Raw genomic sequence first — 23077 nt, 5'->3', positions numbered from 1 at the left:
GAGCACACCACAAATGACTAACTGTACACTAGATTTAGTTGAAAATATACAAACCCATTTAGGGTTAGGGTTAGGGCATCTAACCCTTTCCTTTATAGCACTCTATATGTGTTAGTGCTATGCACATGTAATCACATGATGTTGAGCGTGGTCTCTCAATAGAAACATGTACAGATGACAAAGTATGGGAAAATCAAAAGCTGAGATACTACTTGGATGGATTAGGAGCTTGGACATGTACTTTGTGCAAGAGGAGACCACGGAACGTGCCAAGTTAAATTTTGCGACATTGCTTCTTAGTGGGTCAGCTGCCCTATGACACACCAGTCTCAAGAAGTGCAAGGGACAATGGCTAAGACATGGGAAGAGTTGAAAAAACAATTAAAGGAGTAGTTCCTATCTCCAGATTTCGAGATAGAGATCCTTCTTGAGTGGGATGACTTTAGACAAAAGGGAGGAGAGTCTATTCAAGACTACACTGATAGGTTTTGGACATTGTTACTAAAAGTGCAAACGATCGAGAAGAAGACGCCAGAAGAACAAGCACGGAAGTATCTCAATGGCCTAAATGGAACACTCTGTGACGAAGTTAAGTGTTTTGTTTCGAAGAATTTAAAAGGAATAATTCCCTTAGCAAAAAGGATTGAGGAAAAGAGGAAGAATGGAGGAAGATTTGGTACATGAAGAGATAAACCCGAGTCTAGGAGGAAAAGAGACAATTGGAACCTACCGGGATTCTATTCCGGCAAGAAGAAGTTTGGATCAAATCAGTCTAGCAAGAAGCAACTAGATCGGGAGACTATTGACAAGTACAAGAAAGAGGGCTTGTGGATCAGATGTGATGGGGCTCATAAATTCTTAGAATGCCCCTTACAGAAGGGAAAAGACCAGAAACCAGGACAGCCTACAGGGGGTAAAGGGCCAGCAAAAGTAAAGGCTGTTTTGGAAGAGATTGAAGATGATGAGGGACCCCAAAATCAGCTCCTGAAGGCATGGGGTTGGGTTGGTGACAAACCTGCCCTATTTCTTTTTCATCCAGGTTCCACTCATAACATCATTTCTTCAGAGTTAGCTTCTTCCCTGGGGGTTGTTCCGACTACTACACAAGGGAAGAGAGCTTCAGTGGCTTTTTAGGACACCCCGATAAACGTACTCACATACCTCTAGGGCATTAGGGGCAAACCCTAATCCTAATCTTAAGGGTTTCACATGTATATCTTCATGTCCATGTTCAATACAACTTCGTGTACAGGTAGCTATATCGTATGCACTCCTCTCTCTCTCTCTCTCTCTCTCTCTCTCTCTCTCTCTTCCGCTATCATGTTTGCACTTCTTGGGTATGTTTTTTCCTTCTCTATCAAACCTCTCTTCTCAGACGTGCACCTTTCATAGTCAAAATCATCACCGTGACTATGATCCAATGATTTCAACTATTTGTTACAATTTTTTGGTTCAGGATAGGTAATTTTGAGGGTGGGAATGGGAACTTGGATTCTTCTTATATTTTATATTCTAGTATGTGTAGATCAAATGAAATAGAGAGGTATAACATCAAGCAATTTGTTTTAAGGCGGTCTAATTTGTATTTAAAAATTACATGTGAAGTTTTTTTGATTCATTTAGCTACAAATTGGATTAGATCTGGTTTGGTGCATTGCCTGATTGCTGCTTCATAAGAACACATTGTCTTGCTGCCAGAAATCATTCCAACAGCTGCTATGGAAAAAAGGAGGTAGAAGGGCAACTTGGGAATACCCTTTTGCGGTGGCTGGTGTGAACATCACATTCATGCTGATCCAAATGCTGGATCTTCGCTCTAGTGAGTATAACCTCTCATGTTGATACTAGCTTGTTTACTAACTAGTATGAATATTGCTGTATGTAACGTTTCAAGAGATTAGAAGTTGTATGCAAATGGGGTTACCAAGCCGGTTGAAAGACGAAGGAAAAGATTTCCAGATAACATGTTATAGATCGCATAGTTTCCCAATTCTAATCTTGTTTTTTCAAGCATGGAACTTAATCTTTAAGTTCAAATTTTCAGCTAAACCAAGCTCATGGATGGGGGCAAGTTTTCTGAGAATATTGGCTGGTATGTCATGTCCAGCAAATTTCTTCCTTGTGTACATTCTACCTTTTAGAAGGGGCTCTCTAATGTACGGTTATTGCAACTGTCTATAACCACGATTTTCTTCTGCTGTCTTGTATAATTTCAGATGAAGAGAGGGCCTTTGACCTGCTGTACTGTGTCGCATTCAAAGTAATGGATACGTTGTGGTTGGCAATGCATGCTTCATACATGGAATTCAATGTATGTTAGTCTTACCCCAATATCAACACCCTTAAATAGTTTTTTCTACATACTTTGTCATTCACATGATTTTCGAGTACAGTTGTCCACTGAATTTTCGTGGTTACATTCATGCGCTTCAGGGATGAGCCATGGATATGCATTTTAGTCAATCATTAAGTCAAGGATACCAATCAACATATCTTATCAGCAGTTGTGAGAGCACTTCTTTCATGAGTGGCCCATGGAAGAAAAGGGGGTTCATTGTGCTAGGTTTTCTGGCTAGTAGTAGTCCATTTTAGTGCTTTGTATGATTGCAAACAACCATATTTAAGTGCAGATTAACTGGCCAGGTTGACTTTTGATATTGTATTATATGGATGGCATGATAGTGGCATGGTCCATTATAAAAAATTTGATGAAGACTCATTGCCATTAAGCATGCATGTTCTTCTGAGTTTCTTCACAAATGTTGATAAATACCTACCTGAGGGGGTTCAAATTCACAAGCGTTCATAACAAATGGGTAAGACATTTAATGTTAGTACAATTGCAATGTGTATTTACTTAATAACGCTAATGGATAGCCCTTATCTGTGGAAACAAGCATCCACAGAATATGTAGAGAACATTTGGCTGAAGGAAGTTTTAGTCAGCATACTGTAGGAGCGATGAGCAAAAAGGAGCAAGTACAAGAGTCGATGGAGATAAGCCGTCACGTCAACTAATTTAGAGAAGAGAAAGTACAATGTACTTGAAGGTAGACCCTAGGACTAAGTGTCCTAGGTGTCACATAGGACTAAATGTCCTATGTGGCATAAAAGGCACTAAAATACTAGAGTGCCTATTACTGTGCCTAAGGTTCATGCACATGCCCAATTCACAGCATTGGCAGGCAGTGAAGAGAGTCTTCAAATATCTTAGAGGCACTCAAGATTTAGCCCTCTTCTATGGTGATCAGGATTCACTTACCATGCATGCTTACACGGATAGTGACTAGGCAGGTTGTTCCGACACCAGAGTATCACATACCAGCAATTGTTTTTTGCTTGGCAGTTCATGTATCTCTTGGCTCAGCAAGAAGCAACCAATAGTTGCCACATTTAGCTGAGGCTGAGTACAGGGCAGCCTTCACTGCTACAATAGAGTGTGTCTGGCTTCAACAGTTACTTATAGATCTTGGTATTCGCCAGACATCCTGCACTATGGTCTACACTGACAGCCAGAGTGCTTTGGCCATTGCGTTAACCCAGTGTTCCATGCGCGTACCAAGCACATTGAAGTTCACTATCATTATGTTTGAGAGCGGTTGTCATTAGGAGACAGAGAGTTGTCCTACCTTCCCACAGAAGACAACATAGCAGATATGTTTACAAAGGCACTTTCTCGTCCCAAGTTTGAAGTCTTTCGACAGGCTTTACACTTGGTTCCCTTTGTTACATGATCTGACATACCTTGTACATTCATAGGTGGCTATATCCTTTGGTTTGCTGTCCCTCAATGTATCAAGAAGCCATCTGGGAACTTGCCTTTGCTGTCTATTGATAGCTCTTTCTTCAATCACTACATCATGAATAGTGGGATCATTTTGTGCTGGAAGAGAAACCTGCAAATCAGCATGGGGTATAGGCTGATCATTGCTTGTTGGAGGGCCTGCAGGAGGCTCATGTTGCTGGTCAAAGTCCCCCTCTGAGGAAGGAAGAGGTAACCAAGAGTCAAAGGCATTAAACATATCAACTTCTGGCTTAGCTTTGCAGTCCACAAGAGGAGAAGCCGAATGTTCAGCAAAGATTACATCTCTACTAACAATAATCTTCCCAGTATTTGGTTGGTATAACCTATACCAGTATTTGGTTGGTATAACCTATACCCTCTGCTCTCCTGGCTGTAACCAATAAATATGCATTTGATTGCCTTGTCATCAAGCTTATGTCTCAGCTGAGATGGTACATGAACATATGCAAGAGACCCAAAAACTCTCATGTGTGAAAGTGAAGGCTTCCTGCCTTTCCATGCTTCATAAGGTGTAACAGTCTTCAATGCCCTTGAAGGTGATCTATTCAGCACATAGTTGGCACACATCACTGCATCAAGCCAAAATTTATTGGGCAAGGACTTGGCCTTAAACATGCATCTGGCCATCTCCATAGTGGACCTGTTTGTCCTTTCAGGAACAGGATTATGCTGAGGAGTGTAAGGAGTAGTGCATGAGTGAACAATGCCCCGTGAAGACAAAAATGCATCAAACTCCTTTGACATATACCCCCCCCCCCCCCTATCTGTGTTGAGGGTGACAAGCTTGCATCCTGATTCATTCTCAACCATATTCAGCCACCTCTGAAAGCATGAGAACACTTCAGATTTGGCTTTTAAAGCATATACCTAGCAATATCTTGTGAAGTCATCAATGAGAGTCATGAAATATTTGTACCCCCCAATGGCATTTGTCCTCATTGGGCCACAGACATCATTGTGCACTAGCTGCAATTTCCTTTGTGAGAGTTTTGGACAATTCTTTTGAAAAGGAAACCGATGCATCTTACCCAAAAAACAACCCTCACACACATGTTTGGAAACTGTGTGAATTTGAGGTACATCATTTGCCATGTCCTATGAATGTAACTTGGCAAAAGCTCTATAATTGAGATGACCCATTCTCTCATGCCAAAGATGAGTTTCAGCAAGCTGTGAATCTGAAATAGCAAATGCTTCAATAGAGAGTGCAGCTGAGTGATCATCAAGGTGATAAAGCCCCTTTTTCAAAGTGCCAATGAGAACTATGGCATTGTCATCACGAAGATCATATACTAGGCATCTGTATCCATAAAAAATCACTTTGAAACCTAAAGTGGCAATTGCTGAAGTTGAAATCAAGTTGACTTCTATTCTAGGCACGAAAAGAACATTAGTCAGAGTGACAGGATGGCTTGAAATAGATGTGAGCTGCACATCTCCAATTCCTTTTACAGCATAGGAGCATTATTGCCAAAGATGAGTTTCAGCAAGCTGTGAATCTGAAATAGCAAATGCTTCAATAGAGAGTGCAGCTAAGTGATCATCAAGGTGATAAAGCCCCTTTTTCAAAGTGCGAGTGAGAACTATGGCATTGTCATCACAAAGATCATATACTAGACATCTGTATCCATTAAAAATCACTTTGAAACCTGAAGTGGCAATTGCTGAAGTTGAAATCAAGTTGACTTCTATTCCAGGCACAAAAATAACATTAGTCAGAGTGACAGGATGGCTTGAAATGGATGTGAGCTGCACATATCCAATTCCTTTTATAGCATAGGAGGCATTATTAGCACATGTGGCAGTTCCCCCACAAGGTGCATTAGCTAAGGAATGAAACAACTGTCTGCAAGCTGGACGTGCTTGGAAGCACCACTATCAAAATACCAAGACTAAGCATTATTAGCAATAAAGAGTGCATCAACTTGGGAGGGATCAAATGAGCAATGGACAGCCCATGCCCAATCATCCTGGAGAGCATGTGTATATGAAGCATCTGCTGGCTCATGGGATTCAATTGCATGTGAGGCATTAACTGTCAATCGTGCTTTATTTTTCTTCGAAACAATGCGCTTCCTGCATTCTGAAATGTCATGTCTAGGCTTGCGACAATAGTTGCATCTTTTCTTCTTTGACTTATCTGCTGTATTTTTAGATGCATTGGAGGAATTGCCACTGCTAGGCCCATATTTAGGCTTGCCCATAGGCTTGGAAGCCTTGTCTCCTCCTGTCTGTTGTGAAGCAAATGCATGATAAGGGATAATGGCTTGTCTATTAGCACGACTTTGCTCTTCTTGCAAAAGCAAAGTGACTAGCTGATCAAGAGAGTAGTGGACTGGATTACCCATGGCCACTAATCGAAGGGTTGTAGCAAACCCTTGATATGTATCTGGCAGTCCATTCAATGTGGTACTGACAAGCTGAGAATTTGGCACCACCTCATCAATATTGGCAAGTTGTTCCATGAGGTTCTTGACCTTTGTCAGGTATGCATCCATAGAGTCACGTTCATTCATACTAACTTCCTGCAATTGCCTTCTTAAATATGCAACACGTGCCAAGCATCCTTTGCTGTCCTGCAAGACCGGATGTGCGGAATAATGATTCTCTTGCATGATAAAGTAATACAGGAATGTGCATTTGCATCTCTTGCATCCCATCTTGATTGTTCCTGAGTTGGGGGAGCAGCAAGAAGGGTGCTAGAAGATAAGGCGTCAAGAGGAGTACCCTCTTCAGAGGAACCAGCAGTAGGGGCAGCCACTGAGCATTGGCTGGCCTCAGATCAATGGCCTCAGATCAATCCCAAAAACAATATTCCAAAAATATCTTGCAACAAGAATATGTTTCATGAGATAAGACCACATTAGAGAGTTGGTGCCATCCAACTTATCATCTTCATGAAGAATGCCAAATAGATCATGATTGTTGCTAGCCATTGCAAATGGGATACCTGGAAAAAGAGACCTGAAAACACAAAAGCCTCAAGGCTATCACTGCAAAGAGCTGGCTGTCCAAAAATGACAAATGTCTGCAAGTAAATGTTATGCAAATTTCCAACCCAAATCAAAGGGCAAATGCAAATTTGACCCAAATGTGACTGTGTCAGGCAATGTTCACTGCAAAAAACAGCAAATTTGGCAAAAGCCCCAAATTTAATGAGGGCAAATAGGCCAAAAAGAGGGCAAATGCAGAAAAGCCCCAAATTTTGCTGAGATTTTTGCAAATGTGACCCAATGTATTATAATCTGACCCAATGTCTTGCAAATGTGACTCAATATCCTGCAATCTGACCCAAATGTACTGCAATAAATTGCATACCAAATCCCAAAACTCCAGTGTTCTTGCAAGAAATTGCAACCATGGGAGGTGAAAGGTATTGAAAACCCCAAATTTTGCCAATGTCCTGTATATAGCTTCGCACGTGCAAAACCTGTACGGAACTCTCGGAACAAGTACAAGCTGTACGGACAACCGTTCTGTACGAACGGTGCAAATGCACTTGTGCGGATGTACGGAGTAGGTCCAATGTACGGCGTAAGTACAACGTATGGAGCAGGTACGATGTACGGCGCAAGTACAACGTACGGAGAAGGTACGTAGTTGTACGGCGTCGTAGGTACAGAGCAGGTACGTGACTGTACGGACCGTAGGGGCACGGAGCACGCTGTATGGGGCACAGTGTACGGCTGTACGAAAGGTGTGGTAGCGTACAGACGTCCGTACAATCGTATGGACTATACGGATGGGGGTACAGGGAACAAGTGCGAATCCGGGGGCAGGAGACGAGTCAAACCAAGCTCTGATACCACTGTAGGAGCGATGAGCAAAAAGGAGCAAGTACAGGAGTCGATGGAGATAAGCCGTCTCGTCAACTAATTTAGAGAAGAGAGTACAATGTACTTGAAGGTACCCTAGGACTAAGTGTCCTAGGTGTCACATAGGACTAAATGTCCTATGTGGCATAAAAGGCACTAAAATACTAGAGTGCCTATTACTATGCCTACAAGGCACATACCAGGGCCCATAGGGCATCACTAGAACCGGGAGAAGATGGCCTACACATACTAGTCGTGCCTTTAAAATACAAGGTGGATTCAGCTTCTGTTCCATTAAGGTTATATCTTAGCTATGTTTTTAAATCATATGGATGTGCGTGAATCTGGGATAGGGGCCTCAGCTTTGTTGACGGCCAGAATTCTTTGAGATAATGTTACACTTGGACTATATGACCAGGAGAAAATGGAAGCTACAAAAGTGACAGGGGTCCTGGTTGCATCCAGCTGGATGGATGAACCATTTGGCAAGGGCTGTACTGTATATTTGCCTGAAGAAGTCTTGGGCCTCACCACTGGAAGTCTCGTCTCTTGGAAACAGAGGGCCACTTCTGATAGTGCGGAGGTTTATTCTATTTTGCATGGACATCTGTAACTGAAGATGACTGCATGTGATTGAATTCTTAACTTTGTGTTATAGGCAATTTCCAAGCTTGTGTTAGGGACTCACTAAAAAATTGGTGCGTTGTCTTTCGGATAGTCAATCACATATTAAAGCTTCTCCTTTTTCTTGGATCCTTTAATGTATGAATGTAATGGCTAGAAGATTTATTGTATGGCCAGCTCTAACCTTGTTCGTTTGATTTCCGATGTCAGGCCGTTATGAAAGCTACACGGGCACAGTTGGAACAAGAATTAACAATGGAGTTTGTCAGCCGGATTGAAGACATGCCATCATATACTCTTCTTTTCTAATAGGGATCCTCAAAAGCTTCACTGACAGAATACACAGGTCTATTGTAGGTTGATCTCTCTTACAGTGGGCTATTTATTACAAATCAAGGCAATGTAATCTGTGTAAACACACTTGAAGGCATCTTCCAAGGATATGGATCTACGAATTGATAGTGAACATTCACAAGTGGATTGTCGTGTCCTAGAAGCTTCACCAATGTACAGTATTTGTATGGTGGAGGTCGGTGTAACGTGTGCAAGCACTCTTGAATGCATCTTTCAAGAATGGGTTCACTATTGAATAGTCAGTGTTTGCAATTTAATCATATGAATGGATTGCTCTTACTACTATTCTCTGGGCAGTGATCAAGGGTGACCCAGTGGTGGTGCACTGTGCAGATCATAGTGATTCAATAATCTTGTCCATTCCTGAACTTTATATGTCAACATCAATTGATGGTCAGGGTTGGTTCAAGGTCTGGAACATCAATCGAAGGTCAGGCTTGAGTAGTCGTATGCATTCACAAGCATGTGTGCACGCACTCGCGCACACAGAGGTGGTGTGGGGGCAGGGGCTTGTTTGTGTGCATGTACGAGAGGACAGATATACGATATGAGATGATTTTGTAAAACCCATTTTCAAACGAGATAGTGGTTCTTTTACATCTGGACTTCAATGGTGAAAACCTGAAAATTTTCAATGTGGTTTAGTATGTCTGCGCCATATCTATAATTTTGATGCGGTGTCCCAAAACTCAAATCTCGCCCAATGGCTTGGTTCATCGATTTAGAAATGCTTTGTGTGTTGGCATCATTGTTGTACTTTTCTTTGTGTATTCTCCACAATGAAGAAGAGTGCTTTTCATTTTCTCTCTCCTGTCGGACAGATTTTGCAGATTCTCTCTTCCCGTCTGTCTTTTTTCACTTCTAAGTCATGGGAGCTGCTTCATATCCTGCTGATCATGTGCCTCTTGAACACTGATCACGTACTCATCCATTGAGTTGATCACTTACAGAATTCCATTTTCTTTCTTAGTTCTTGCCATAACTTTTCCAACATATTCCACATGACCAGTTCTTTGAATTTTTCCTCATCCTTGGGGTATTCATTGCATTAATTCCCACAGCTCCGTCCATTGAATCCCTTATCTATGCTATCCTTTGTTGTTTGTTGCCTCCATAGCTTCGTATGAGAGCTTGCTTGCATCCATGTTACCTACTCTGCTATGGTATGTTGTGTATTGGCACAATGCCTTCCCTTCCAACTATCTCCACTAGCATGATGAGAGCGAGAGAGAGAGAGAGAGAGAGAGAGTACACGGTGGGCCTTGAGACTGGGTTTATTAGGGGTTGATGCAATGTCAAGCTCCCCTCTGGGTATTTCTATGTTGGTGGCATGGATGGTGCAGTTAGACTTGCAAATTGTGTTGTGTTATCTACCTAGGTCTTGTCATCTGATGTGAGTACAAGGAAGGAGGTGATGGTTATTTGAGAATGAATGGCATTGTTATGCTCTTAACGTTCTTGACATAAACCCCATGTCTTGTTATCTGATGTGAGTATGGATGGTTGTTTGAAAACTATGTGACCTTGGTGGAATTCTTGTGCCATTTAGGAATAGGGCAACCTTTATTTATCTATTGCCACATCTTATAAAGATGAAAATCTCCCATCAATCTTATAAAAAAAGATGAAATCATTCTTTGATTCTTATAGAATCAATACAAGATCAGTTTCTTGTGAGTTTAAAAAAGGATTGACAATACTTGTAGTCATGGAATCCTAAAGGGTGACTAGAAACTTTTTAGACAACAACAAATGGTTTGTTTTTGCTTTTCAAGTTTGAAAAAAACCTTCTAGTGGCTAAAATCAAAGAATAGCAAGTTTTTCTTCATCGTGGTGCCATATATGGTCAATACCCTAGGCAAACATAAGCTATTGATTGCCAAATAAAACAATCAAAATGAAACTACTCTTGCAAAAAACCACCACCTTTTGGCAGTCTACATGGTTGTAGCAAGCTCCACACAGCAACTCTTGGCAAAAAGCAATCACCACGACTTGGAAATTGGTTGCTACAAAGTGGGCATCCTATTTTTTTTGTGATTTTTAGCATTGAGAAAGACTCCAAGAGTAGGGCAACTTGATCTAAAAGCTTCTTGGGTAGAGATCAAAGAGCCAAAATCTCGAGCTCCCATTGAAACTTGACTAATGGACAGGTACCTTTACAACTGTGCTTATCTACTCAATCCTTTATGACCATAGTCCATTTGCGTGTCCATTGTTGGTCTTGCTCACTTTAATTCCAAGAAGTTACGGTTGTCATAACAATGGCACTCTTTAAGGATTAACAATATGTACTTATCCAAATTGATCACTTCATTACTTACAACACCTCATTTGAACCCTCTTTGAGAGTGAATACATGTAAAGAAACATAAATTATCAAAATTTAAAAATACAAGTGTAAACTTGAAATCAAAACCCTACAACCCCTCATTTTTGTATTTTCAAAAACTATGTTAATTGTAAAAACACTTTATTGCTTAATTGTTCTTCCATCTGGGCAGCTCTTGGCATGAAGACATATTGCTCTAGCTGTTTGTCACATATGTTTGGCTCCACGGGAATCAGTGCCTCATCTCCTTTGGCATTGTCCACACATTTGTGATTTCTCGGGTCTTCTTTGGCAGCGTTTGAGAGCTAGATTTCCTATTGCTACCTTTGGGAAGCATTTTTTGCATTCTGGGATTCACCCACGCAAATAAAGATTTGATTTGTTCTTCACTTGGGTTCGATACTGGGCACTCTGGGCTCTATGGAAGGATAGAAATCATAGAGTCTTTGGTGATCCTACTTTTTCCATTTTTCCATTTTTCAGACACTCTTTGCAACAATCATTTTTTGATTATCTGCAAACCAATTACATAGACTATAATATATACTTGTCATATAGTGAGATCTTCAGTTGATGTACTTTTGAGCTCCCCATTCTGGGGAAGCCACTGTGTAATATAAAGCATCAATAATTTCATCCTAAAAAAAAGTGTGTGTGTGTGTGCGTTAGCGCATGTGTCCATTTATATATGTCCCTACACGCATAGATATCTACCACACACACACACACACAAAGCCTGAAGCAAAAAATTGAGGAAAACTGACTCAAATTTTATTTGTTAATTCACACATGAATTTCATCACCAAAATTCCTACCACAGGTAGAATGGCTAAGTCCTTAAAAACACCCAACAGGAAGGCAAATGCTACGAAACCAATTAATATCCCATCAAGCCATCCCTCCATGAAATTTGCAACCCAATAATTTTCATGAGGTACTCTCTTAGTCACAAAATTTCTTGTATAATTTGCATAGATTTTCTCCTCATTATTTAAGTTTGTGTGTGTTTTTCTTAGCTAACTACAATCCTAACTCATGAAAAAATTCCATTCCAATATGAAACCCCCCCCCGGCCGCCGCCCCCCCCCCCCCCCCCCCCCCCCCGAGAATTAAAGGAATGATTACGATCATTATGAACTATTCACTTTGAGACATTCAATGCCTAACTGGGCTAGTGAGTTGAAAGGATATGGCTCAAAATATGATGATAATAATAATATTTCTTGGATTCCACGTCGCTTTGCGACTTCATGAGGAAGCAATGAGGCACACAATATAAATCTTTATTCCCAAGAGTGGTTACATATATAGGCAACTGTCTCCATGTAGGTAGATCCCAGATCCACAATCATCTCCCTGATTATCTCAATCAATCACCTCCTATGATCACTCACTCATCACACCAACCTGACACACCTAACTGATGAGTCACTAGAACCTTCTAGCACACCTACACTCACACACTTCTTGCATAGGACTCTAAGCCCATAGGCACACACACACACACACATCAATTTGCCCCTTCATTCCCCCCCACAAATTGATGACCTCATCCCTCAGCAGTAGTACATGGGATGGTCCACGGCTTGCCACCATCATGTGGCAACACACATGGCCCCAACTTGTGACTCACTCTTAGGATTCTTGGTTTACAACTGGGAGATAGACAATGACTATGTATGTAAAGCCCAATGAGTTCAACAAGGAAAAAAACTCAAAAGACTAACAATCATTTAAGGATGGACTATCCATGGTAGATAACCATTATTGACCTCACACACACGTAACTTAGAAAACATATGGATCCTCACCCTTGTCATAATTGACTGGGTGTTGTAAGCAGTGAGAGCTTTGACATTCTCTGGTTCTTCTTCTTCTTCAGTTTTTGCTTCCTCAACAAGATTGGTTGAACATCTCTTCTTGGCATAACATTCCTTTTCAAAGTGTCCAGATTTGCCACAAAAGTTACATTTCATTTTGCTCTTTCCCTTGAAGTTGCTTTTGGCCAAATATGCCCCTTTATTGTAATCACTTCTTTGTGTGATCTTTCTCTCCTCTTCTAAGAGTGATGCTTCAATTTCTACCAGACTTATCTCTGGAATATTGGTGAGTGTGGTACAATAGTGCCATATTCTTCAATGAGACTTCTAAGTAAGATGGCAATTACAATATCTTCATCAAGATTAAACTTGATGCCAGATAACTGTGTCAAAATCCTCTTCATTAAATTTAGATGTGAAGAGATGGACTCCCCTCTATCCAAATTTAAGTCAAAGAACTTAATAAGCAAGCTAAACTTAGCGCATCTTCCCTATGCTCCAAACACATGCTCAAGATGAGTCCATGCAACATGAGCAATCTCACATCCATCAATGTGATGAATAAAGGAATCACTCAAACCAAAAGCAATTATAGCAAGTGCCTTTTCATCTTTTGGAAGCCATGAAGCTTCTCCTTCTCTAGTTGTAGGTTTAGTTTCTTTTCCATTTGCTACCTTCCATATTCCCTTTTTCATGAGAATAAACTTCAGTTTTGTTTGCCACGTGTGAAACCCCTCTCCTTCAAACTTATCCATTTTCAGTTTGGAAGCCATTTTGGGAAGGTCTTACCAAATTAATGGCAATGTCTAATCCCTTTACAAAAGGTTCATCTTTCTGAACAAAAAAATCACCTTCACCATATAGATGCAAATTGCAAGATAAGAATTCTGAAAATCCTAATTGTTTGGCATAATCATAACCAGTTGGCTTCTCCCACAACCTCTTAACTAGAGTCTTCTTCACCTTGTACTTTGTCTTTGTAGTCTTCTTGACATTCAAAGAGCTTTGAGAACTTGAGGTTGGCATGTTGTCAAGAGATTAACACCAATTGAACTTGGAAGAACATTCTCTGAACTGAAAGGGCACACTTTAAATTGAAATTTTGAAGAACAATATCTGAACTGAATGTTTACTCCTCAAGCATTTAGTGTAGCATAAAAAACTCCAAAAAATACATAGAAATGCTTGCAGAGTACATGGAAACTTTGGAGGCTTGATACCTCACTCCAAGCATCACCAAGATAGGGGCTTTTGCTGCACAATCATAGATCCATATGCAAGAAAGGCTCAGAACAACAAACCATAGCCAAAATGGTGCATTATAACTCCTGGGGCAGCAGCATCTCCTTTGCTTGAGGAAACTATCTTCTCAAAAGTTCGGCTGGTTTTTTGCTGAGTTCTCCCTCATTTCTAGACCAAATCGCCCAAAATTTCTTCAAAGGGTAGCTCTAGGTGTAGAGTAAGCTTGCCTCAGAGGAATTGCAAGGTAGGTGTCTGAGGTGAGCAGCGTTGCAGAAATGGGACGAAAAAAACAGAGAGGCAATGCGTAGACATGGTGACGAATTTCGTCAATCCCACCAATCAAAAGGGTCGCCCAGAAGTGAGGAAGGTCTAGCTAAATGGGTTTCTCAAAGCATTGCGTGGATGGAGAGAACAGAGCTTGCCAAGCTCAAGGTAGAAGAAGGAGAGATAGGAGGCATTTGGGAAGAAGATAGAATCTAGTTGGAATCTACTAGGAATCTCATTCTAGGCACTCAGATTCTAACCAAGCTCTGATACAACGTGTGAATTCATGAGGAAGCAATGAGGCACACAATATAAATCTTTATTCCAAGATTGGTTACATATATAGGCAACTGCCTCCATGTAGGTAGGTAGATCCACAATCATCTCCCTGATTATCTCAATCAATCACCTCCTATGATCCACACCAACTTGGCACACCTAATTGATGAGTCACTAGAACCTTCTAGCACACCTACACTCACACACTTCTTCTATAGACTCTAAGCCCATAGGCACACACACACACATCAATTTGCCCCTTCAGATTCTACATGGATTGCGTGGCAACCAAGCAACACAAGCATATTTAATGCACCAGCCTAGTGGTCCGCGAAGGTGTACATAATTTTGGATACCATGTGTAATTTAGATCATTTTTGCGACCCTTGACTTCAATCAATGTCTTTAAGTTTGTCTTCCTCAAGCTCTAAATATGAAGATGGACAATTGAATTCTAGCTGCGTACAACATCTTGGTGCTTGACTTGGGTCACTGAAATGTTGCATATATATGATTCAATACTAAATAAATAAAAGAATGTTATTATGATCAACATGGACAATTCAATTCCTGCCATCATTGTGGTTAATGGGCCACTAGGTTGTTTCAAGCTACGTACTTGTTATGATCAAAATATGGTCATAACAATGAATTTTCTTGGATTATACGTATTCACTACATATAATATAGCCTCATGATTTAGATGAGATGTCCCTGAGTAGGCATGGATAATGTAGAAGCTTGGTGCCACAAGCCCGATGGTCTACAAGCTTGAAGTACTTAGTTTGGATTGTGCATGCGATTCGGATGCTTATTCATTACCGTCAACTTCCATCCTCATCAAGCTCTTTCATCATCATCCTTGAGCTTGTCTTTCTCAAGCTCACGCTCCACAATCATCCTCAAGCTCGTTTTCCTCAAGCTCACCTTCAACCCTCGTCCTCAAGCTCCACCTCGTCTTCCAAGCCCCAATCCTTCTCTTCCAACTTTTAAGTACGAGTTTAAGTCCTTTTTCTTACATGCATGCAAGCTCATCTGGTTACTATATGTTTTGTTTGGTGTTTTGGTTTTGAGGACAGTGCCTCTTATTCTTGCTTCTTAGATTAAAACTTGCTTAATTTTTATGCTATCCACTAGTAGTATCAAGGTGGTGGCATTGCATTGCCACCATGTTACCATGTCTAGAGTCTTATATGCTTAGAGTGGCTGGAGTTGTTATCATGTGAACTCCAAAGGGCGCACATATACGAATTGAAGTGGTTGACCATGTTTTTTAAGTTTGGATAATTTAATTCCAGTTGTCACAATGATTAATGTGGTTGATTTGGGCCTATGCAATGACCATGTTTTTGAAGTTTGAATAATTTAATCCAATCATCACGATGGTTAATGTGGTTGATTTGAGTCTATGCAAATGCCACATGTCCTCCACCAAGAACCACATCCCCATGGCTTCAAGTAGCAAGTGAGGCCTACATAGTGCCACGTGTTCAACATTAGGGACCAACATGTTGAATGATGTAGAGTCTCCACATGGTGACACAATTGCTCTGATGATGCTAGCCATACTATGTAGTTAGGGAGTTCGTGGAGAGATGGGGCTATTAAAATATTAGGATGGGTTAAAATTTGGGCCCTCTAATCTGATTCTTCATGCCACTAGAAAACCTGGCAAGCTTGTGGGTTGTTACACATCATCGAAAGCACAATGTCGATCCTCCACCGACCGACACTCTTCTTGTTTCATGATTGGCTATAGCTAATCATGCTTTGACCCTAAGTTATGTATGCACATGCTTTGAATTCAAAGTAGGCGAATGTAGACAAAGTTTGACAATGAATGTCTAAGCATTGTACGCACATAAGAACTATGTGCACTTATGGATTATCATGTATATACATACACATTTTGCACATTGGACATCCAATGCATTCAGGTATAGACCTTCTCTCTAGCATTTATAAATCACTATGGTACCATTAACATACACATATACACATTTGTACACATGCATTAAATGGCTATAAATGAATGTATATGTGGAAGTACAAAAATGAATGCTTGTATCCTTATGTACAGATGCCTATAAACAAATGTAAGTTTATATATATGTGGGAGTGCATCCTTAGCCATGCTTAGTTCCAACATGGCTAGTTCCGATTAAATTCCTCAATAGGTATTCAGCCCTGATACATGAATCATATATAGAATACATGCTCAACAATCATCTAGAAAGCCGTTCCAATTGAATTTTTTGTGTCCAACTTATGATATTCGACCATAAGATGTATAGCATACAGCCCCAACAATCACCTCAAAAAGCACATTCACTTCTAGCAATTACAAAGTTCCACGTATAAATAGAATCAAATGTTGTTTTACCTTTCTAATGGGATGAGAATGGGATTTAACTAATATTCTTGTAGGTGAGAATTTAAAAATGAACACCTTTTGTCATTTTGTTTGGAGGTATGTTAGAACGATCAAACGCTATAGTCTCTCTTGCTTTGGATTTTGAAGTTGGGGTTTTCAACATTTGCATGTAGAGCCTTCCTTTTTAGAGAAAACCATAATGTGGTTGAGCCATGTAGAGCCATTTAAAGTAGAAGGTTTTTCCTCAATGTGGAGAGAAATGAGCAGCAAAAAAAATCACTCGAGGGCATTGGTAGCTGTTGTATCATCCGGAGAAAAGAACATCACTCAAGATTGTTATTTCCTTAAATCCCCCACAAGGATGGTGAGGAACACTCCATGTCTCCTACACTCCTCGTACACGTACTAGTTACTAGGCAAACATTCATGAATTTCGAATGGGCTATACCCATATACTAGTTTGGCTTGAGGAGATGCTCATAAGGGCACCCCTCCTACCAAACAAACTACTCCCTCTGCACTTAAAGAACGGTCTCGCCTACTTCATGTCTATAGACAAACTTGTCTATTAGACATACTTCATTAACTTGAGAAACGATTCATGGATCTCCAAACGATAAATGAAATAAACAGAGTTCTAATTTTGCTGAGAAATACATGCAGACATAGTATCCCATAAACTTCATGGATGACAAATGTTTCATAATAATTTATCATAAAGAGAGCCAATGGCCTGAATCATCAAGTAGTATAAAATCAAATATTACAACGAGAATGGGCATCAATTTGATGCGCTATGAACAGATGATATGATATGAATCTTGGAATGACAATGCGTACAGTTTAGAAAGAAAGATACTAGCAGACCACTGTTGGGACCTTACAGTCGATTGGCAGCAGCCATGCTTATAGTTTCCAAAAGAGAACCCCATTATTACTCAAGCAATGAATAATGAGGCCCATGTTAGATATAATGAGCTCATAGTGAGAGTTCAAAGTTGAAGCTTGAAGATGATTAACTGCCTTCCTTAATGGACGAAGTTGCTGTACAGTCTGTGAATTCAAGCTTCCAATCTGTTCACAAAATGTCTCAGACTCCCTAATCTGGGAGCTTGATTTTTACTTCTTGTTCACAAAAGCTTGATCAATTTTTCAGGCTCCCTGTTCAGGGAGCTTGAACTTCTTTTGTTCATAAAAGCTCAAGCCAGTTGATTGAGCATTTATTGCAAATCCTTGCAGCTCCATGGATTGATCCACCTTGTGCAAATAATATCAGATCTCTGAATCATCCACAGTTCTGACAATCCTATATCTCTGCATCATCCACAATTCTAGTAATCCTTCCCCAACAGCCAGCTGCTTTGCATCTGGTCGTGCCATGAGGGCCCAAAACACTTTGCCTTCGTCAAGCAAAACCGTGTGCATGTACCAAACGTGGATGCCACGCTTGTCGTCTTCAGAATATAGCAGGCACTTCTGGCAACGCTCTTTCCGAGTACCAGTACCCCCCACATGTCTGTGCTGTTGCTGCTTTCGTCCTCGCCCCCAGGCCCGGGCGATGATTTGGCCAGGTCCTCGGAGAAATCCGCCATCCAGCACCCGCCGACCGCTTCTTCATCTAAGTGTCGCACGAAAATGACCCCATCAGGAGCAGCACTGGTCACACAGTCTTTCATTGCCTTCCACCGTTCTGAGGCGTCTAGGTCGCCTTTGGGCACCCTTTCTCTCTGTGTTCTTGTTGTGTTATCCTTCGAGTCAAATAGCAGATGCACGAAGGGAGCTTCCCTAATGTTTCTGACAATCTGCAAGAACAAAGTAGGTAAGAGAAAAGTCGACTCGCAATTTCACAACGTGAGGTGAGTGATAAAACGGCACATATACTTACGTCGAAAACTGAATCTTCGACCCACCGGTCAGGCAAAGAGCCGGATTGAGAAGGTGAGGATTGCTCCGGATTACATTTCGGATAAACAGCTTGTCCTTGCGTTTGCAATGAGACAAGGGCGGAGATCTTCCTACGGGTACGAATGGTGGGCAAGGCCTTGCTCGAGAGAAATGGATGCTTCGTATGCAAATCTGCCAGAAACAGCCAAATCGGAGGTAAGTTCCAGGCGTAAAACGAGAATAAGCGGGCAAAAAGTCAGATAAGTAGAGATATGGGCAGGTACCTTTTGAGCGGCAAGGATTGGGTGCGAAGCAAGGGGACTGGGCGCATGAGCCTCGATCGAATTCCTGGGCGCAGGAGGGGAGGGCAACGCGAGCAAGCATTGCGATAGATGATCGGGCCGACGATTGCAATTCGGAAGGCGAGGAGAATGGATTGAAAGACGGCAAAGATTGGATGCCAAGATGTATATACAAGATCAAAGAAGTGCAGCAAGAAGCTGCAAATCGATCACGAAGCTTGAAGATCGCGAGCAAGAAATGGCAAGCGATTGATCGCTCAAAGAGATGGTGTAGCTTTTAAGTAAAAGGTGGCGGGGAATTGGTACGTGAAACGTGGGCGGTTCACATCCTACTTGGCTTTAGGAACGCTGACTTGGATAGACCCCATTGGTCCGACCTTGCCACGTGGCTGAGAGCGTGGATGGCGAGCGCCTGGCTCAGGCCGCCACCCGCCCGCGCGCGTTCCTCGGGCTCTATCCATGAGTCCCCCACTGACGTGGCTTCCTCGCCGCTGACTCACTATCATCAGTCAGCGCCTCCGTCGTCGTCAACCCCCCCGCCACCTCACCAATCCCCCCCCCCATGTTTTTTACATGACCTATGTCCCTTCCAAGTAATTTCACAGGAAAATTCTTCACACAAACGTCCCTCCTCGTTTCACCCTCGATTGCACGTTCTCGTGTCACCACTGCCCCTCCTTTGGAACTTTTCAGCACCTTCTCCGGAATTCTAAAATGAGCAGGAGTGGTAGGCCGGGGGTGGGAGCGTGCTGGGCAACTTGTGGAGGGAGGCTGGAGAGTGCCACATGCCACGCCCTTCGCACCACTTTGTGCATTGTTTCTTCCTTTTTTGTTAAACCTCATTTTCGGGAGTTGTGTGAAGGTGACACATGTAGAGAGAGAGAGAGAGTGTGTGTGTGTGTGTGTCGAGATCTAGAAAGAGAACAACTTCAATTATATATAAAACATGTATTAGCAAAAGGGCTAGTTGTGATAGGTAGAAAAGTAAGAGAGAAGGGGGAAGGGAATCACATTAATTTGCAAGCAAGCTGCCTACTTCCAAGCAATTTTACAAGAAAATTCGTTGCTTCTTCCAACAAAAACGTTCTTACGGATTCACCCTCCACAACAAAAAGTAAAAAATGTATCAGGTTGTGACGAGTGGATAGGTATATAAACCATGTCTCCATCAGAGGTTCCAATAAGCAAACACCCTGGCAAAACCAAACTATTCCAACCACATTGACAAAACAAAGTTGATCCAACTACCCTAACAAAACCAAATTGACCAAACCAATCTCAGATTCAAATCAATGTTAAAGCCTCTATATTGCATACCATGCTATGGCTAGCCTATCCCTCCATAGTGCATACCATGCTATGGCCAGCCTATCCCTCCATAGTGCATACCATGCTATGACAGCAACAAATAACAAAAAAAGGTATTACAATCTCTCCAAGAATGACTTCAGTTGAGATTCAAATAAGCAAGCTTTAATGATATGTTAAAGATTCTCAATTGACACATTAAAGCATATAAAATTAACAGGCAATGATTGTGTTGCCTACTTTTTAAACAAGGGCAAGGGATTGGAACAGACAATTACCATAAAGGGGGACGTGGGATTGGATGAGCGTTGTGCCTACTTTTTAAAGAAGGGCAAGGGATTGGAAGGGACAATTACCATAAAGGGGGACATGGGATTGGATGAGCGTTGAAAGGCAATCCTTTTGGATGGTTTGCCGCCCTTTGCTTTCAAAAATGATGTGTGTATATATTAAAATAAGTGACAATGTTCATATGTAACGATCCTTACTTATTATTTACACTCTCAAGGGTTTTACGAATGGTGGGGATATTATAGATTTAAAATGTAGAAGAAAATACCAATGTCGGCTCCCAAAAGTCTTCCAAGGCAAACTTTGACCTGAATTTCTTTTGTAGAAGGAAAAACTTGATATGTAGGAGGAAAATACCAATGCCATCTCCCCAAAGTCTTCCAAAACAAATTCTCACATTAATTTCTTTTGAGAATGATTTATGGATTCATTCATGTCAATATCAAGGTAATCTTGAATGATTTATGGATTCATTCATATCAATGTCAAGGCTATTATGAAAGCTAACCTTGAATTTGAGAATGATTGTGGACTCATTTGTATCAATGTCAAGGCTATTATGAAAGGCAATCCTTGATTTTGAAAATGATTTGTGAATTCATTTATAATATCAATGTAAAGGCTATTATAAAGGCTCTCCTTCGTATGTAACAAAAACACCTGCTCATGTACAAAAAGTCTACAAACATACAATTCCACATTAATTCCTTCCTTACAAAGAAGAACGGAGAGGAGACAGATGCAAGGGAAGGGGGAGCATTATTGAAGGAGGCACACTTTTAATGGCACTTAAGCACACTGTGCACTTTATAACCAACCATCTTTCTTGGCGTGGTAGTTAGAGATACCTATAGCATTTAGTTATCGTTCCTTCCCTTCATAACTAGCAACATGGGCTTCTTAGTAGTTGGAGATATTTGTAAGTGTTCAAGTTAGAGTTCAACTAGCATTTTGTTTGGATCATGACATTTTGGCCACTACTCCAAAGCGAATGGAGGTAAAATGGAGATCTAGGATGCAATTAAAAGCCGATTATGACATTGGGCTCTGTGAGCTAGACAATGAAGGTGCTTTCTGAGCATGCTTGAGACTTGGTTCGATGAATTGTTATTGAAGGTGCCCTATGGGCACACTGAAGCATGCTTGAGAATTGGTTCAAGGCATTGTTGCTGAAGGTGCCCAGCGGGCACACTGAAGGTCTCTGCAGAGCTAGCCCTTCAACATTTGGATGTCAAATGGTTAGCAATGGATGAACTTGGAAGTAGGGGGCCTGCCCATGAAGTCATAGATTTGTCCTCAATATTTCAATTTATGCTTCGTGTTCCTTACAATATATAGTAGCACCAGGTCACCTTCTTTTAGGTCCTTGTCCTAAAGGTTGCGGTCAAACCACTTTTTACGGCATAATTTCTCGATTAACCTTGTTTCATCAAGCTTTTCAATCTCAATTAGCCTTTTCGGAATCGCCTCCTTGGATATTCGATCCGTAGCTGCACCTTTGAGGCTTGGAATGATAAATTCCATAGGCATAACTCCTTCTACCCCAAACACTATTTGGGTGTGCAGTTGGTAGCGACCTTATATGCCGTTCGGTATGTCCAGAGCATTGTGGTGAGTTTCTGCTCCCAGTCATTACAACTGGCCTCAACTGTGCATGTCATTATGCGGTACAAGGTCTTGTTTGAGCTCTCGGCTTGGCCATTAGCTCAAGGTAGTAAGGTGTGGATTTTCGGAGAACAATAAGGAATTCACTAATCAATATGTGAATTGTGTTGTTAACAAAGTGTGTTCCCCGATCACTTACGATTTCTAGTGGGAGGATGAAGCAGGATATTATGTTCTCATACAGGAATTTAGTGGTTGTCCTCGCATTTGCTTTCTTTATGGCCTTGAGTTCTACCCACTTGGTAAAATAATCTATGACCACTATAATATAACGGACCTGGAATCCTCTGGCGGCTGGACTAATCGGTCCCACAAAGTCAATACCCCACTTTTCAAAGGGTTGATCTATAAGGACTCCAGTCACAGGCATGCAATCTTGACTATGGGCTATGGAGACTCGTTAGCAGGGATCACATCACTTAACAAACTCAACAACATCTGGAAAGAGTATGGGCCACCATAATCCAGCTTGCAAAACCTTGCAAGCTGTTAGCTCTCCAACAAAGTGACCACCAACAATACTCGAATGCACTTCATCTAAGACCTCTAAAATTCATCCTCCCAAACACAGTGACACATTATGCCAAGTTCGCTATCTGGTAGAGCTACCAATTGATATGGGGCTGCATCCTTAATGAGTTTCCTGGCCCTATCCTTATTAAGGACCTTATCCTGGGGGAATCCATTGGCTAAGAAGTGTCCAATCTCTTGAGCCAAT

General features: G+C 41.3%; 2 protein-coding genes across 2 annotated transcripts in view; one reads left to right on the top strand and one right to left on the bottom strand.

The window, feature by feature from the left end:
- LOC147883201 (uncharacterized) overlaps positions 1-9142 on the top strand; it is a 33741-nt gene extending 24599 nt beyond the window's left edge. The window contains exons 6-9 of the mRNA XM_087400125.1: positions 1699-1819; positions 2045-2092; positions 2217-2311; positions 8455-9142. Coding sequence (XP_087256251.1) covers positions 1699-1819; positions 2045-2092; positions 2217-2311; positions 8455-8553 — 363 coding nt within the window. The 3' untranslated portion in view covers positions 8554-9142. The remainder of the gene's footprint in view (positions 1-1698; positions 1820-2044; positions 2093-2216; positions 2312-8454) is intronic.
- An 8552-nt stretch (positions 9143-17694) lies between these two features.
- Positions 17695-19346, bottom strand: LOC147883200 (uncharacterized). Its single transcript, XM_087399694.1, has 3 exons — positions 19078-19346; positions 18795-18985; positions 17695-18711 (listed from the first exon to the last, which is right to left on the bottom strand). Exons 1-3 carry the CDS (start codon positions 19175-19177, stop codon positions 18241-18243), a joined length of 762 nt encoding a protein of 253 aa, XP_087255820.1. The 5' UTR covers positions 19178-19346; the 3' UTR covers positions 17695-18240.
- Positions 19347-23077: the final 3731 nt, after the last annotated feature.

This window comes from Dipteris shenzhenensis, chromosome 28 (genome assembly GCF_047967505.1).
Source record: "Dipteris shenzhenensis isolate YYH24624 ecotype China chromosome 28, Dip_SZ_1.0, whole genome shotgun sequence".
Classification (NCBI taxonomy): Eukaryota; Viridiplantae; Streptophyta; class Polypodiopsida; order Gleicheniales; family Dipteridaceae; genus Dipteris; species Dipteris shenzhenensis.
The sequence above is the reverse complement of the archived record's forward strand: the minus strand, read 5'-3'. Positions and strand labels throughout refer to the sequence as shown.